The 19,001-nt window shown below is 40.0% G+C and overlaps 1 protein-coding gene across 4 annotated transcripts in view; it reads left to right on the top strand.

The window, feature by feature from the left end:
• The first annotated feature begins 1,128 nt into the window (after positions 1-1,128).
• The window catches only part of LOC117139805, a 44,684-nt gene continuing 26,811 nt past the window's right edge, over positions 1,129-19,001 (top strand). For 2 of the 4 annotated variants that reach the window (XR_004459380.1, XM_033302431.1), the window contains exons 1-2: positions 1,130-1,312; positions 4,687-4,871. Coding sequence is in view for 3 of the 4 variants with exons in the window: in XM_033302431.1 (XP_033158322.1) it covers positions 4,868-4,871 (4 nt within the window). In the remaining variant the exon portion in view is untranslated. Of the gene's footprint in view, positions 1,313-4,686; positions 4,872-19,001 lie in introns of all 4 variants that reach the window. The other 2 variants (XM_033302430.1, XM_033302428.1) reach the window with 2 other exon arrangements.

Below are 19,001 nucleotides of genomic sequence, written 5' to 3'. Positions count from 1 at the left end.
AAAAAGTTAGCAATGAAATGAAATTATCCGCAGTGGGTAAACTTTTAATTAGTTATTGCTAATGATTATTCGATGCAGTAATTGCAACTGCGTAGGATACGTGGTATAAATAAAGTTTGACCTCTTTCGATTTCGATGGGAAATTTATCAAACGCATTTTCGCCCGAAGGCCAAAAGCCGAAAGTGGAAAATTGGAAATTGAAAATTGTTCGCAGGCCAAGGACGGGGCTATTTCATTAATAAATTCCGAAGGACCAACAAGGGATAAAGGGGCGAAAGTGCGGCGAAGGGTGGTTGACATTTGGCTTGGCGCTTTGACTTTTTCTGCTTGGCCCAAGAACTAAATAAATGAAGGGCGAAGGCAACAACGAAAAATGACTGGAAACCAATCAGCGTGAAAATTGCTTACCCTAAAAAAACACACACATACTAACAATAGAAAACGTGTTCGAGTTATTCTTTGGGGCGTTTGTGGCCTTCAAATTGAGTTGTAGAAAGTAATTTGTTGGACACATGGGCAACTAATAATTCTCCTTTTGGGAAATAAATAAATAATAATAAATATATGGAGCTTCTGGCCAAAAACTACAAAAAGAAGAGAATTCTTTCACTACCAAGGATAATGCATATCCTATTTTATATACATTTTTATCGATATGTCAATTGAGTTGTACGCGACAATGCTAACAGAACTAGAGCTCTGCAAATAATGGATGATTTGGATCAAGTTCAAGTTAACACCTAAAATAGATATCCACCATCAATCACGCTATTAATGGCTTCTCACCTCGCTGGGGCCCACGTGGCGTATGCGTAACTTTATTTATAGATGCCAGCACGAAAATGGGAAAATACCTCAACACTCAAACAATGTAAACAAAGCTGCCAAGAGAGTGAAAAACAGGACGCAACAGTGTGATGCGAACAGTGACGTAAAAAGGGGGGAAAATCGGCAGGGAAAACTGAAAGCAGGTAACGCGCCTGCGCCGCCAACTGCCATACTGTTACCAGTATTTCGCAGCCAGTTTTCAGCAGCGAAGTCGCTGAAGTGCTGCTGCTTCCACTTCGGTCATGGCAACGCTTTTGGCAGAAGCACGGTTTCAGTTCAGTTTTGACAGCGAGCGCAGTTCGACGTTGAAAATTGCGGGCTGCCTGTTCAGCGGACCGATGATGCCACGCGACCGAGAGAAATCCAAAGAAAGTGTTCAGTAAAAAATAAATTTATACATAAGTTAAAATAAATATTTCCCGCGAAAAGTTGGCCAATAATTCTCGTGAGTTGCAATTGTGCTTTAAATCGGTGGAATATCCAGTGAGTTGTGTTCTAGTGTGGTGACCAGCATTTGCTGTGATGCTTGAAAATCAATGAAAGTGAAAGTGAACACAGCACGCACACACATACACACACAAACACAAGCCGAGCTGCTGCTAGCACGCACACACAAATGCTGACCGAGGAGCGAGAGCGAAAGAGAGCGAGAGTTGTATTTTTGACGTCATTAATTTGCAAGTGTGTGTGCTCGCCGAGGTGTCAAATTTAGCAAATTAGCCTGACAAATTGCCAGCAATTAAAGCCAGAGTTTGGAACAACTCAAAGGCACTAGCGCGCACACACACACACACGCGCGTACTGAAAGGCGAAATAGCAAACACAAAAGTGTTGCATAACCTGCAGGCGCCACTTTGAAAGGCTCGCACCAACACACACGTCGCTGCAGCGGTGTCCTTGAACGTTTGCATAAGCTGCGCTATCTGCTTGTGGTTATGTCGTTGTCAGTCGTCACTCGGCAGCCCACGTTATCCTTTGGCATTGGCACATATTACGCGGTCCGTGTGTGTGTTTCATAGCGAGAGTGTGCGGGTGTGTGCGAGTGTGTTTATCTTCTGCCCGCAAGCATAAACAAAAATGCATGGCACGCTAGCTTTGTGCAGAAAGGATACCCCTATGCTGATGTGAGAGCGGGCAAACACACATTTCTAGGTCGGGTCGCATTTTTAGGGTTAAAGGTTGCCAGGGCAGGTTGGATGCCATTTATTTTACCGTACGAACGTACACAGGGGAAAAGCCATTGGTATGAGCCCATTTCAACTTGCACTGAGTTCCTAACCAATTAGGAAATATATAAATTTGAAAGTAATCGATATTTCACAATTATACTGTTAAGTATTAAAAAATTTCAACTGAAGTATCAAAAACCTTATGATTCCCACCAGAAAATAGTTTTCATTAAAATGAGTACAATTAAAATGTGTACTTAATTTAAATCTTCCTGTAAATATGAAACTGTCCATTTTCGTATTTTTCAAACTAAGGAAGCTCTGCATTTTCTCTGTGTACCGGTGATTCGTTCGTGAGTGGGCTTGTGTACTTTTTGCGTAATTGGGTTGGAGCGAATTGGACAAGTCCTTGAACTAGTGCGCCACATAAACGAGCGTTGCAAGGACTTGCGTCACATGTTCTTAAAGCTGCTGGACCTTTAAAGTAGATTTTAGGTTTTTCTTGGCTTATTTATCCCCTATTGCCGGATTTCTCAGATAGCGCACATTAGGCAGCTGAGACAGCCCAATCGTTATCGTTTGCTTGGCGTTATTTACGAGCTCGTTTGGGGACTTGAGACTTCGAACCCTTTGGCCGGCACAGGCCATTAACCAAATTGCCCCAAAATGCTCGAATGTTTTAAATTATTTAACTGCCACAACCCGTAGATGAGAACAAATGCTCTGAGGGGGTTGGGGCTGCCCGAAGAGAGCAAGTCCAGTTGAAAACTTTTCGGAGGCCGCAAAAGATGGCAAACAAACGGAAAGACCTTGGCAAATACAAAATGCCAAAAAAGAAATACAGTAAATAACCAGTGCAAAGGCCACAGCCATGCCAATGGCACGTCCCCTCAAGCGGCTCATAAATCTTGCTTAGCAACGCTCAAGTACTCCGAAATTTTGGGAATGAGTAGGACCCCCTGAAAATCAGTTAGGGATAAGGGGCACATTATAATATTTGCGGTTCAGAAAAGGTTCGGCAGCTCGAAAAGGATTAAGGCAAATGCTTACATGCGGCATTTTAATTATTTTAAATTGAACAAAACTGATACTGGACATTCGTTCAGTGAAACGTGAAACTAACTGAAAACACCGCAACTCGACCTTAATATAATTACGCCAGCTGCCAATTTGGTTAAAAAATATGGGGTTATCGAAGCGGTCGTTTTTATTTTAATTAAATGACATTGCAACTTATCAGGGTAACATAGATCAAAGGGCATATTAGGTCCACGAAGGTGATAACAAACTTTAGTCTTATTTTATCGCTTAATGTAAAGTTATTAAAATAAATTATTTAATTAATATAGTTTAATTAATTATTAAATTATTAAATTGCACAGTATTGAATTTGGAATTCATATTTCCTATGAAATATTATTATTATTGTTTGATTTTTTTTGTATTTGCTAGAAAATATTAGTAGAAATATTAGTCAGTAAGAGCTACATAATTACTTGTGATTTGCAAGGACTAAAAAAATATTAAAAACAGAACCTGACAAAACAAAATGTTTCCTGTTTGTAAAACTATTTCCGAAGTTTGACAAAGAAAAGAGGATAATTAAAAGTTGAGAGCCTCGTGTCATGCTAACTTGCACTTTAATTGGCAATTTGCCTTCAGAAGTTCTGTTAACTAACTGGTGGTGAACTATATTGTTACAACAGTGAATAAATAAGCTGCACTCATAAAAATTTAATCAACCGTTCGGTTAAATCTCTCTGTTGGCAGCAAAACGGCAATTACACGCTCAAGCGTTAATATTAATTTTGTGCGTTGCATAAATTCCGCAAGAAGCGAGCCAACAATTTATTAATTGCACGCAAATTCCATTCACAAAATTAAAAGGGACGGAGAAATCCTTTGGCTCAAAGGCAGATTAAGGGAATGCAAGAATTATGATGCAGAAAACTGGCGGATATCTGCTAAGTCAGGCGATAATTTAAATGTTCAAGGGAATATATGTTTAGTGGAAGCGTTGTTGTGATTTCGAGCTTAAATAGTATGTGAGATTAATTAAAAGCACTTATTGTTTGTTGATGCTAATTTTAATTATTATTTCCTGTCCATAAATCCACTTAAATACTTCAATCGATGTAACTTTTAGGCAACACGAATTATCATCGAAATTTAAATCAATTTCTGTAGATTCATCTGAGTTCAGTCAAAGTTTATCCATTCGACACAACTTCTGCCAATCAATAAAGAATTATTGAAGCGGCAGCCATAGGGAAAAGTCGACTGAGAAATGCCCCACTGAGCTGGCTTGGAGAATTCGAAAATAATTTGCATAAATTATCGCAACAAAAGCCCAAATGCCGTCCAAATAAAATGGCGTTCTGGTAAATATTTTTGCAAGAATTTAAATAAATGGCCATAAATAAATTAAAATGAAAGCCTAAATTGCATTTCAGCTGCGTGCTTTCCTCCTCTTAAGGCCTCGCTCCATTCGATAAATAAACAAATTAAATATGCACATTTAAATGGCAATCAAAAGCAGCGACAAATTTGTAGCACTAGCGTGGGAATACAAAAACACATCGACATCTAAAACAGCAGCTGGCATTTATCTTAATGTGTGCGTGCTCGTCTGTTATAACGAATTCGTATTTTATTTTGTCTATTTTGTCTGTTTTGTGTGTAATTCAGCATTGGAATCGCGAATCGAAGCGCAAACTTCAAATTTAACTGTGAATTATATTGCTATTAAGTTCAGTCCACATTGGTGCTACCCAACAATGCGCACCTAGGCGTATACGTGATAAAATCTAACCAAAGCCATTACGTAAAGGCTACCAGTTCGACAGCCGGAATTGTTGCGTCTGACGATATGAGTAAGTAATTTGTACCATTGCATTTAAAAGTAAAGTATTTATTATTAATGATTAAGATTGACTGTCAATATTTCAAGTGTTCAACATAAATCTACTAGTTAACATTTAAGACACCTTAATTGCAGTCCTTTGTTTACTAAAGTGTTCATCTACGTCAATTTGCAATCGATCACAATGAGAAGAGTGAGCTATGGAACTTAGATCTCATTATTGAATCAATTTCCAGCTAAATCAGCATTTTGAGCGACTTAAGATAGCCATTTAATTATGCCCGAATGGGCTTGTACTACCATTCACATACATTTCAAGCGTCAGGGGTTCGACCACACAGACTCAATTAGGAGGCAACAATTTTTGCTAAATTTACCAAAATACATTGTAATTCAATTTTCCTAAATGTTACACAATGCCCAACACTGCTGCTCGCATTCGGTGAAACAAAGTAAGACAGAGCGGATCCAGGCCAGGAACAGAAACAGAAACGCAGATGGAGTCAGAACAACTAAGCGCATTAAACTTGAATGCCTGACAGGCAGGGGAAGGCGGTGAAGAGGGAAACGGGGGGAAAGAAGACAGAGCGGAAACGGAAATGGGAGCGTCGGAAAGGAAACAAAACAGAAGCTGAGAAAGTGGCAAGTGCGGGCAAGACAGAGTCCTGCCCGGATTTACTTGTCGGAGTTGTGCCAGCTTTTGTCTGTCAGTCAAGCATCCAGCTCCTCCATCGATCCGACTGCCTGCCATTTCGCCTGCCGTTCGGTGGCCAATGTTTATTGCATATCAATTAAGAGCCTGCCCAGGAGCAGCAGTCTGCTCTGCCACTTGCGCGTTAGACACTTATTGCTACACAGAGAAAAAACTGTGCTTTCCTTTAACCATTATTATTGTGACTTAAGGCAGTGCTTTCATTTTAATTGGAATTCGCCCCTAGTCAACCTTCGAGTTCTAAAACATTTACTTTTACATCTCACGAGTATTTAAGAGTTGATTAGCAACTAAGAAGAAATTTGCTCGAATTTTCTACTTCCATTGCTTTAAATAACTAAAGAAACTAGCTGATTCAGAACTAATTTCTTGAAATGCCTGACTGAATTACTCCACTGTCCTAAGTAAAAAGCAAAATCAAGTCCAACAAACAGTTTACAAGCCCTCAAATTGCATATAGAATTTCATTCCGTGATTGGTTTAATTTGGTTTCAATAAAATATTATTGAGTAACAACCTTAAAACCAAACTTATCATTAAATCATTTAAAAGTCAAACAAATTCTGAAAAACCTTAAAGGTGATTTTCAAAATTGTCCCTGTGCCGAACCTTTTCGCAAAAGTTTTCTAGGATTCAAGGATGCATACCACAGTGTGCGTGTGCGTGTGAGTGTGTATTTGAGTTTTGTGCTGGAAATCCTTGCGCCTGCTGCCTGTCAAAATCAACTTGAGCGTGCCATAATTTCCACGCCGAATGAGTTCAAGTAGAGCTGCCACATCCTCCGGGCGGCTTTTCCAGCTGCTCCTCTCAGACCCCCAACATCCCAGCCTACTCCCTGCTCAGTTTTCCCGAGGCTGCTGCTTCGCACGTGTGCGCAATTAAAAATGCAGCTTGCGGTTGTCGGGCAAATACCCCACCCGCTTCTGGCCAACCCGAAACCCCCATTTAGCCAGCTGCCAACTGCCAACTGACTGCTCCAGTGACACACAAAGCATAAAGAGACTTGAATATGTGGCGCACTCATTTGGCCGGCTTTTCAGTTCAATTTGTTGTTTGTCGTCTGTTGGCTGTAATTAAATTAATGCTTGCATCGGGACCACCGCGTCGTATACGTAGTTTCCATATTACTTTTTTGCCAGGACCGCTTAAAAAAGCCAAATAAAAAGTATTCGGCAAAAGCCAAAGGAAAGCGAAACAAAGCAACACTAAAAATGTAAGGAAAAGTGCAGAGAGAAGCATTCTGAAACCAAATCCCTGACCTGATTTCGTTTTTGCAGCATTGGCTTTTGCTTTCCGTTTAGTTACCTTCAGCGCCACTTCCCCTCGAACAGTCTGCTGTTTACTTTTTATGCCAACTTTCCATTTTTATTTCGCCCCGAAAAAACTGTCGCCCGTCTGTCTGCCAGCTGAAAAGCCAGAGCACCCAGCCTGTGAAAATGCCCACACTCTCACAGTTTTCCCATCCGCTCCACTTGCAAATGGCATTAGGAGCATTTCATTGCTCGGCAGCGCAAGGGAAACGTGCCCAAGTCCAGGTCCTTCGTCCTGTAAAATGCCAAGCAAAATCTATTTTTAACAGTTTGCAGCATCTCGTGAAAATCGCTGCGACGTCATGTGCCAACGATTAGGGTCAGCGGCCGAACTACCCCAATGTGAAAGGGTATTAGCTTTTTATCTTTCGGTTCGAAAGGATTTCCCAGCTAATTGCTGTAAGAAATCCTCTGATCCGAAATATGAGCATATATACTATCTTCTATCTGCTAGGTTTTAATGATATATTTTTTGGAAATAAAAAAAATTAGGTTTGGCACATCAGCGAATTAATGAATATTTTTATTCAGAAAGGATATTAATTGAATTCCTTTATTAAGAGAAAACATTCTCAATCTAAGGGTAAAACCGCTTTCGCTCTAAAAAAAACGAATAGCCTTTGGCCCATTTATTGTTTTTCGCCCAGCTTTGAGCTTTGTGTGCTTTCCGCTTAGTCGAGTGCAAGATCAGCTAACTTCAATGGCCAGAGTCAGGGGCTGCTCCAGCTGGGAGCCCTTCGGAGCAGGGCCATAAACATAAACTTGCATTATGGCCAAGCAAATAAAACTGCAGCCAAATGACACGTACAACTGCCACAGATTCGAGGGAAAATGAGGGAAAGTGCGGAGCGTGGCGAATTCTGTGCGATTTACTGCGACTTTGCTTTCGCTTTTTATTTTGTTTTATTCTCGCCCCGACTTTTTCAGGCCATCGATTTTGCTATTCTGTTGTTTTTCCGCCGTTGTTTTTCCGCCGGAGAAGAAATGCGGAAAAGTGTGTCAATGAAATTGTTGCTGCACCGCTGCTGTCTCTGCACTTTCAACGGTTTTCTTTAAAGTTCCGCAAGCTAATCATAATTTATGGCTTCCAAATGGGCAAAGGAAAAATATTTGGATCCAAAATCAAAATGAAATCCCTTTGGAAACTGACACATCTGATATATGTATCCTATACATAATTGAACAACCTGATCAGGCGAGTGCAGGCTTTGTCTTAGCAAGAATATTTGGTCAATTTCTCGAACTGATTGCATTGATTTGCCATTTACCACGTTGCGTATACGCAACGAGCCATAAGGGCGCACATTACGTATGCCGAACGCACACATATGCAAATATTATGACTCACAGGACGGGCCAATAAAATGCAATAGCAAATTTATACAAATGTCTTCGAATTATTATTGTGGCATAAACGAGTTCTGGAAACGATTCCATGTCGTTCGTCTCATTGTCGTTTTCTAAGCGTGCGCCATGTCTGCCTACCAATTTCCATTTAATTGTTCTATCAAAGTCTGCATGATTTTCGTGTTGGGGTGCACTGGGAAAATTTGGAAATTATTTAGTTGTAAATTCCCCAAATTCCAGAGAAAAGGGCAGCGAAGATTAGATTAGATGTGAAGATGTTTTCTATGAATAATAAAAAATATTGAATAATAGTTATAACTTTTAATGATAAATCGTAAAAACAATTGCAATGAAATATGTTGTATCCTATCAGAGGGAATGATTTTAAAACCGCAAGCAGCATTTTCCAGTGTATCCGTGTGTGTTTTTCTATTTGTTTGGACTGTTGGGTATGAATTATGGCTGGCATAAACAAATGCCGTCGTTGCCAGCTTCATCGGCTTCCTTTGTCCTTTGTCCTCTGTTTATGTGTTGTGTTTATTTTTATTCGCCGGAGGATTTGCCTCTAAAGACGTTGTGTTAATGGCGAGCGTATCCTTATTACATATATCCTGTCGGAATCCGCCAGCACGTTCCGCAGCAAGTTGGCTCTAATAAAGCTCCGGGACCTGCTCCATCCACAAATCCCCAGCACCAGCTGCCCCATTACGCACCACAAGGAGGCGAAAAACAACAAACAGGCAATGGGAGAAATTTTCTTTTAAACACAAAACAAACTCACACACACACACACACAGAGGGTCCTGCAAATAAACAAGTTTTTCGCCGGCAGAGATCTGCCAGAGTTTTTACGGCCACAAAACAATTTGCCTTTTATTTATGATTACACGAAACCAAAGACACTAGAATAACAAGATGCGTAACGGCCATACATTCGTTTGGCACTATGCAGCCACTTTTTTGGTGAAGGCCAAATTTGCTCTCTTTCCGCTCGCTCACGTTGAGAGCGTAAGAAATATAAAAATAGAATTTGCTTGCTTGTGTGAGTAAAAACAAGAGACGAGAACGCGTATATGTGTGCGTGTTGTGCTAGAAGACGATTTTCGGGCCGAAATCAATTCTGATCGAAGAAACGAATTTACATATTTGGAGTTGTGGCCAATTTCGTAGCAATATGATGAAATAAAATAAAAATTCCCTGACTATTATAATAATTATTATAATAATAATTAAAGCAAATACAAAGGAAATTATTATAACTACTGTAATTTGAAACATAAATTTTCCAAAAAGAAGACATAACATTGAGAAATAAATATTTCATAAAAATAATAATTATTTTTTAATTTCATAAAAAAATAATAATTTAATTAATAAATAATAAAAATAATAATTTTATTAATAAATAATAAAAATAATAATATTTCATAATAATATTTCATAAAAAATAATAATACGTAGTAGAAAATAAAAATTAATAAAATAAATAAAAATATGAAAACAGGCACGAAGTGCGGACACAAGCACTCAACAATCATTGCCTTATTAATTTTTCTCACGCCGCAAGCTGAATACCCTAATGACAAGTATTCTAATATAAAGTCATTTTCGAAATTTATTTTGTGATGTACATAGATTCGTCTATTACTATTTCTAAGCTTTATTTAAATAATAATAACGTTGAGGCAATGCAAAACAAGAATTTTTCGCATGGTGCCAATTGATAAAAAATAATATAGATTTAAAGTCAACGAACTTCTAAGGTGAAGGGCATATTTTGTCAAATTTACAATACATGAGCATACGTGTGCACACATACAGTTGTATGCTATCACTGTATGCGTAGAAAAGAGCTGTTTGTTGTAGCGCTCTCCGCTCTTTCTCTCTCGAACAAAAACTCAAGAGAGCCTGGAGCCACCTCTACACTATGGGGCATTTGGCCTGTTTTTTTTGCAAAAATGTGTTTTTCACAAGTATACAAAATTGAAGTATTTTAGTATTAATACATTGGAAATACGTTAGACTATTATGTTTTAGCCGGCAAAAGTAATTTTAACAGTGTACTGTTATAATAACAGCTGTTAAAGTCGGCTGTTGCGAGCATATACCAGGTGGCTGCAAAACGCGCAAAATTTAGCCTAACTTTCAAAGTGTTAAAATTTTAAAAGAAGATCGTAAAAGAGTAAAATTTGAAATAGATAATCAATATTCAGGTTTGTATTATGTATATATATTAATATATTGTTTATTGTGTGCGTCTATTTCTAACAATTTATACATTTAGCAAGTGGTGTCAACATGTAGCTGTTAGAAAAAAATTTCAACTTTGAATAGAGCTATAAAAATTTGTTCAAATTTGTTCAGTATGTGTTTATATCCATGTTGTAGTGTGTTCAATTCCTAACTCATATCAGGTAGTCTCTATGTGCGTTTTTTGCGGGTTTTTGAGAAATTTCATTTTTTAGGGAACAACATCTCGATTGCCAATGCTGCCCTGCTGGAAGTGTGGCGCAAGCAAAAGGGTGTTCGTCAAAAGGAAAATTCTTTTTGCACTTTTATTAGTGGGCATTTTTCTGATAGCAAGCTAGACTTTAATGAATGATTAACGATTAGTAATAATAACGAATGTTTTCAGTCAATCTTTTGCGAAATTGGAGAAAATGCAATCAAAAAATATATGCAAGTTTTTTCAAAGTGGTTAGAAGATCACCTAGTCCTGAAGGTAAAAGAGAAAAATTAAAAGGAAAGGAAATTAGGTGAATGCCCGAAAACGTCATATTATTTTAAAAGTTTGAGTGGCCGAAGACAGCAAGTAGATGAACTCGTATGGTCGCAGAACCACAACGAACGTCTTTTGAGTCAAGCTGCAATGCTAGCTGCACGAAAGGGCGGCCTGCTGGATCTTGCAGACATACTTAAAATTCTTTTTTTGAACCCAGCCAAGGCAAATATAAATAATATCCCATAATATCATCAATAAATATAAAGAGGCGCGTTTGAAAACATAAGCGACTATCTCTTCCACCAGAAGTCATTCAAAATTTGAATTTCAAATGTTAGCTTGCGAATTTGAACCTGACACCGATTCTTCAGACTCTATTGATTGTAAAGACGAAGACGATTATGAATTTGTATACAATATTGAAATAAAAAATTAACTTTAAAAATATAATATTAAAAAAAAAAATAAAAATAAAAAATTGGGGCGGAGTTGGGGGCACGCCCACTTTTCCAAAATATTCCTGGGGGCATATGTAACACATAAAAAAAAATTCATCCAAATATCTCCCATAGTTTAGGAGTTATTAATTTTTGTAAAAAAAACAGGCCAAATGCCCCATAGTGCTCTAGAGCCACGGCCAAAAAATCGCGTGCCAAAAATTTGTATGGCCGTTACGCATCTTATTATTCTAGTGTCTTTGACGAAACCCACCCAACAGAAACAGAAATATGTATTTATTCTGTTATAAAATAAGTTCTACTGAATTTACAATTGAATACCGGACATTTTTACGAAATAAAATTCAATAAAAAAGCACTTCAGCATTTAAATCGAAATCAGCAAGCGGAAATATGTGTTATGCAAAGTAATGCTCGAGGTATGTAAAAGTCTGTGAGTTTGATGCATTTGCCTGCGTTTTCCACTTGTTTATTTTTGTGTGTTTATTTGTGTATCTGTTTGTTTATATTTTTCCTCGGCCAGAGTACCTTTGTGCAAACATCATTGCCTCAACATGATCCTCTTTCCTCCTGTTGAACCTGTCTCGAAGTCATGAAGTTGGTCACATTCAAATGAAAATTCAACTTTCGCACGCCTCGAGTGGCAGCAGATGCACTGCAGCCGGTTGGGGGGAAAAAGCGGAAATAAAGGACTAGGTGGGTGGCTAATGTGCTAATGAAGCAGCTGCACTGGACAGTGGATGCTGGGTGGGTCTACCGTGCTGATTTCCTTACCGTGCTGGCTATAATGCTTAACTTAGAGTATGAACCTGGGGTATTCTTAATGTCTTAATTAACCGACTTTTTGTGAAATGTATGGTATGGGATTCCACACTATTGAATTCCCTTAGCATGTTTAATCGACCAATTTATTTAACCCCAAAAGCATTTACTATAATTTCGATTCTATCGTGCTTAAACGCTGTAATAATGCTGCACCATTATCACCCAAGCCGGCTGAAGCACTTAACCACCTATAAGTCGCATCGGCTTGGGTGGCCCACTTCGATGAACCCCATCCATGGACGCCTACCCAAATAAGCGCCCTCGAGTGTGGCCTATGCAATATGCGCCGTAATAGCCTATCCAAAATCGATTTGGGGCAGCACTCGGATCGTCTAAAAGGCGCCTCTTGAAATGAAACTAAAGGCGCACCCCCTCGCAGCCGCCCCTGTGCCAGGCTGCCACGCCCACAATTTCATTTAATGCATGCTTAAAAGTGTGCAACGCTTATTTATGGCCACATTTTTGCATATGCGTGCGACCATGTGTGTGTGTCTTTGCGAGCTTAAATCTGTGTCAACGGCAGCTGCAAACTACTGCACTAGTGCCATGTACTAGCGCAAGTACCAGAGGGCCACGCCCACAACTGCCGCCCACCTGCCTTTCCTTCTACCAGTTGCATATTTCGCCCCATTGTTGCTGCATTCAGTTCAGTTGTTGCGGTCCATGTTGTTGCATGTCGCGTTGACATTTTTGCGCGCCTGACATTTTCCTCTTTTTTTCCAGTAATTCATATCCACACCCACCACACCGTCATACGACTATATCAAATGCAGTCACCCGTCACGACAACAATAAAAAATACAAATTATGCGCAATTAAATTAAATACAACTTGCGTAGCTGCCACTAAGGATGGGTGAAATGAAACACGACTGCCAATGCATTATAATAATTTTTTCCATTTTCCACAATTTTGCATTCGCATTACTGAAGCTACAGGAGCGGAAAAACGAATGATCTCGCAAGTATTTTCCATACCTATGAGCTTTAAACAACAATTCAGACAAGTTCAAAAAGGGCAATCATATGTCGTTGACTTTTAAAGTGCTTGTCATTTGAAGCAAATCGATAAATGACGTGAATATTTGTCATTTGTCAGTGTTCGTTAAGCCTAATTGAATAGTTTTCCTTTTGCTGGTTGGAAATATTTAATTTTGATTATATTATATAAATGATATTTCCATATTTTAGAATAAACAATTTCTGTTTGATGCACACTTCTGATATCCATAATAACTAATTCACTTTAAAGTGGGATTAAAGTGGAGTTTGAATTATTGGCATGCGAGCGAACTAACTTTATTTGGCCTTTGAAGAGCACTTCCAAAAGTTTCCATTCCATTTGTGGGAAATATTAGCAGAGCCAGCCCAAATCGATGGCATAATTCGCAGTGCGGGAGTTCGGCTACAAAGAGCCGAACAAAACGTGAATGGAGCAAAATAGCAATCAGCATATGCAGAATAAATGGAACATAAATCCACCGCCTCCACATTCCTGGCCAGACGCTCGGTCGCTACCTTTTGAATTTATCCGGCTCCTGGCATGCCTCGGCACCTTCCCAATCTTGCGAGGAGAAAACAAAAGGACCTGAAAAGAACTCAAGGATACGCTCTCATCAGATCGCAGAAAAAAAGGAAGTAGTAAAGTGGCGAAGTACTTGAGCAGAAGCCTCACATCGAAATGCAGTGTGTGAGCTTTTACAGCAGCGGTCGCAAAAGTAGCACCGCATGTCTAAAAATATTTGAATATTTTCATATATTTAATTTTTAATGTTTTAAAAATGAATATTTAATGGATGTAATAAGTGACATAATGCATCGAAGCGATGGCTCGTGAAATTCAAAGACATTTTGTGCCTACTAGCTTAGCCAAAGGTGTAGGAGGATGTGAAGATAGGATGCGAAGGATGCAGGACCACAAAGCAAACATATTTTCATTTTAAGCGCTTCGGCATAAGGGAAAACTCATTAGAGCGCTGCAAAAATACCAAAGAAGCAAGAACCAAGAACCCAAGACGCCGACTAAAAGGCTGAAAGGCAGCAAGTCAAGAGCAAGGATATGAAATTGAAAATTTATAATATCCGCTCACTGGCGAGTGGAAAGGGGAAAGCTTCAATTGCTGTTGATGTTTTCATGCGGCAAGTTATCTATGGCTAGATGAAGTGCAGCCACTCGAAGCTTCGCCAGGGAAAAGGGAATGGGGAAATGAGGAATCTCTTATTTTATTAAAAACTTAACAAGCAAAAAAGTTGCCAAGTGCCAAGAGGCAAGGAGTCAGCCATTAGCCCGTTCGTTAAGTGTATGTGCGACTTGTCTCGTCGGCAGTTTCCGTTTCCCCCGCCATTGCAGTGCGGCATTAGCAGCACTCAAGGACACTTTTGCCAAGCGGAAGCAGACAAGCAAACTTACCAGGATGCGTCCCGTTCCCGCCACCTCTCGCACCCGAAGGAAATCCAGCATTAAGTTAATTTGCAACGTGCGCAGCTGAGGGCCCAGAAAAGTATGCTATAGTCATCTTGTCGTCCGATTCGCCCTTCTTTCTTTCCCATCGATGAGGTAATTCCGCGCTGATTTGCTGCAATTGGCAGTGCAGTCACGGTACACCCGACGGCAGATGGCTCCTCCAGCGAGCTGTCCTTGATTAGGCCATCACACACATTGAGCATCCTGCGAGGCGCCTTCATTGTGACATTATGTTGCAAATTGCATTGCCACTTTGTCACCCGAAGGTCGTGCATAGACTCTCAGCTTTGGTTTCTCGAAGATACCCTGAACTACATAATCATAGAATAGAAGACAACTTAAAGCTATTCTAAAGGATAAGATTAAGCTGTTTTTGCTGTCACAACTTCTTTCAAAACAAAAATGTAATTTCGTGTCATAATGCTGTATGCAGCTCTCTCGTTTTGGATGCGCTTCTTTTACCATACCTTAACTAAGCCATTAATAATTCACAACACAAACCAAAATCCCTTTCTGAAAGACAAAGAAGAACATACCATTTGCAGATTGATGGCAATAAATAAGAGCTGCACTGCAAGGACCTCTTTTCTCTGCTCCAGATTCGTTCCGCTGATTTTCGGTAATGCTCGTTGACAGTAATGAGTGGCAGTTGCATTTGCCGTTGCACAATTATGACTTCCGCTGGTTATTATCCATTAGGTTGATTACAGCGATTACCGGGGGTCATCATGTTTCGCTGGCTGAGCCAATTGGGAAACGGGGCTGGTGGCCAAATTGGGACAAGACGGTCCTGGTCAGGACTCGCTGGAATAGGAGCCACAACAACGGCGCTCGTGATGCGGAAGTGGCAACGCAAACGAACTAACCAAGAGCCACTTACTTACGGCCATAAGCCACAGGAGTGGGTGGAAGTGGGTGTAGTGGGGCCTCCTCGGCAACGGATCCTTACGCGCCTTTTGCTATTTACTCAGTGGGAAAAAAGGGGGTTAAGGGAACTCGTGGAGAGACAAATGGCAGCCCGCGGGGCAAAATGCAACTTCGCTGCTGCTCCCAAAACAGCAGCCAGCACCAACACACACACACACACAGCCAGACTTGGAGGCTGCTCCATTTTGTTATGCACGCCGCTTCACACTTCCTGCTCGACAGGATGACTCCTCCGTGCCGCGTCCTGCGTCCTGCGCCCTGCTGCCACACCCCCGGGCACCTTATCAAGTGCCATTTTTCATGCAATGCTGACGCCAACGCCAACGCCGTCGTCGTCGCTTTGTCAAACCACGAAGTTATCCATGGAGCCCTGAGCATATTGTCTTGGCTTTGGCAGCGGATGGCGTCCTGGTGTTGGGGTGTTGGGGTGTTTGTGGAGTTTTCGGGGGCGCTGGAGTGGGCGTGCTAAAGTTCCCTCTTATCCTTTTTTATCACACATGCAGTGCTGGGATCCTGGACCGCACAAAAGCCAGTCGGAACAGCGGGCGGCTCCCAGCTGGATGGGGGATTCGGAATCCCCCGCTGCGTTGGCTTTGTCTTTGCCTTGGGCGCACGCAAAAGTGGTTTTGTCCCGTCCTTGCACAGTAAAAATTAAAATATTACTTCTACTTAGGCTGTAGAATTATACAAAAAATTCTAAATATTTAAACAAACTTAAAAAGAGGTAAGAAGATGAAATTTGGTCAAACATATTTTTTATTACTTTAATTTTTTATTTTTATTAAATAGAGATTTAAACATCTGTACAACATTTTGTACCTATTATCCAATAGTTTTATTGACAATAAAGTTTTTTAATTTTTCCCTGTGCCTTTCAGTTTGCATCCTTTGCGCTCCCTGACAATTCCGTTTGCCAACGGGAGTTAGCAAAAATCGATGAAATAATCTCTGGCTAATTGGTTGAATGGGAAACTTTTGCTGGTGACTCTCGTTCCGTCGCTTCCTGGCCAGAAACCGAATGCCCAGTTGGGTCCGTTTCGAGCATTGTTCAGCCCGTTCAGCAGGCTGACCTCTTTAAACCTGTCGCAGCCGAGCAATAGCCATTCCGTTCGCTCCCCGGAGACCCATTGCATCCACTCGGATGTGCTTTGCATGCTCCAGTTACTCCAGTGGCTCCTCCAGCTCCTGCTCCAGCTCCAGCTCCACTACTCCTGCTCCTGCTCCTCATGCAACTCCATGGAACTTTTGCTGCAACTCGAATGAGTCCTATCAGCACCTGCTGGCCTGGCCCACTTGGCAGTTCAACTTGCAGCATTAAATATGTGGCCAGGACTCCCAACTCCTCGGTTGGGTTTATGGAAAAATATTACACGGAGATTTAAGTTTTTGAGTTCCTGGTGCTTAGCCGCCATTTACCTGGCCACCAGGGGTTGAAGTGGGTTGCGAGTTGGGGGGCGTGACACGGGGCATGCCCCTCTTCAAGCCATTGTTGTTGCCGTTCCCGCTGTTGTTGTTTTGTTGTGGCTGACACAGATATTATTGTCTGAAATAAAATCGTGTGGTTGTTCCTTCCAGACGGGGACTTCCTCTGAATTATTTTCCGCCATTTTCGCTTCTAATTTAAGTGAAATGTTGTTTTGCCATTGTGGTTTTGTTTGTTTATACATGTTTATGTGTGCTTTGCGGTCGGCGCATCTACATATATTTTCATATTGTAATTCTCTCTTTTTGGTTTTTTGCGCTTCGTTTCGGATGGCTTCCCATATTGTAATATGTGCTGCCCTCCTGTGCATTGTAATTATTTGAAGTGGTTTTATCTTACTCTCACGTTAAAGCGCAAAAAAGGTATTTACATGAAATCGTACGAACAATTCTGAAGTATGTTCGCCAATTTTTAATTAAAATATGAAATTACCGATGGGCATACAAATTAAATCAGATACATAAGTAGTCGAACTGAACCATTATCGATCGTGGCTTAATTGTTGTTATCCCCTTGCAAAGAGCATATTAAATTCAGAAATATTAGGCCAAGTAAAATGTTTATATTTGATAGAATCCATATAGCCATGTCCAGCTGTCTTTTTGTCCACCCGCCCGATTCTACACAAACTAGACCCTCAGTTTTAAAGCTATCTGCATGATTCATTTACAGGTATGATTACATTACAGGTAGATAGATAAAACCCTAAAATAATATTGCTCACTTGAACAAATGTGTTCTTATAGGAACGTTTTTTAAATGTATAATTACTGCAAGGGTATATAATATTCGGCTTGCCGAAGCTATCTTCATTTCTTCGTTTCAAATTGAATTTCCATATCTGCGAAGCAATAATTTCTTTTTGCCATCAATATTGTAAAAATATATTTATTCTAGACGATATTTCAGGGTTTATTGGGCTTAGAACATTTGTGTTGAAATTCCTGATGGAAGATTCGCCAGATGCAGTTTACCTGAAATCCCAAGAGACATCCTGCGTGGGAAGTCTCGCAGGTGATGTCGAAGAAAAACTCTCTGGGATTTATTTAGCTCACACGTCTCGTTTATTTGGCAGAACGAGTTCCGGAAATTGTTTGCTACTCCGGGGCAAATTGAATTTACTTGACATATTATTTGACACATTTCTGTCTTACGGATGGGAAGTTAGACAGTGACATTATATTTAATATCAAAAAGAGTTTTTTTTACTTTTAATCTTTGAGCAAGTAGAACATAGAATACATTTTGTTAGTTTTCAAATCGAATTTTATACATTTTATTTTGCCACACTACATTTTCATAAATGTCTTCTGCTCTTTTAAACTAAATTGTATTTTCTTGGGAGCGATTTATAAGCAAGAATTTAGATTTATATGCCATTTAATAAGAAATATTTTATGTGTTCACACACAGTACTTTTTGCTCAGATGTTTTAGCTGATACGAATCGATTTATTGCTTGTCATTTAAGCAATTGTGAATGTGACTTGACTTGTATAATGGCATCTTGATCTTAAAACTAATTTTAAACTTTCCATTCGACACTTCACTTCCATTCAAGTTGCACACACCATTAATCTAAAGAGAGTGAAATTTAGTGATAGTTTCAATATCAATGGCACGACCATTTTATTGTTGAGAAACTGCAATTTTCTGCCAAAAAATTTCCATTCAGTTGCTCCAAAGAAATTCATGGTTTGGCATTTCCGCAATTTTGAATGCCATTTTATGGCCATAACTCAAGCGGCAGAAACTGCAGTTTTGGCTTTGCTGTTGACCACAAACTGCCAGAGAGCGTCAAGCTGAGTTATGGTCAACGATCGCATCTGGAAAGCCCCAGGAAAGCGCCGGAAACCCCCACTCCCCTCTTTAAATCACAATGATTGCATGCGTG

Source organism: Drosophila mauritiana, chromosome 3L (assembly GCF_004382145.1).
Source record: "Drosophila mauritiana strain mau12 chromosome 3L, ASM438214v1, whole genome shotgun sequence".
In the NCBI taxonomy this organism is placed as follows: Eukaryota; Metazoa; Arthropoda; class Insecta; order Diptera; family Drosophilidae; genus Drosophila; species Drosophila mauritiana.
This window is presented reverse-complemented; position numbering and strand designations above follow the sequence as displayed.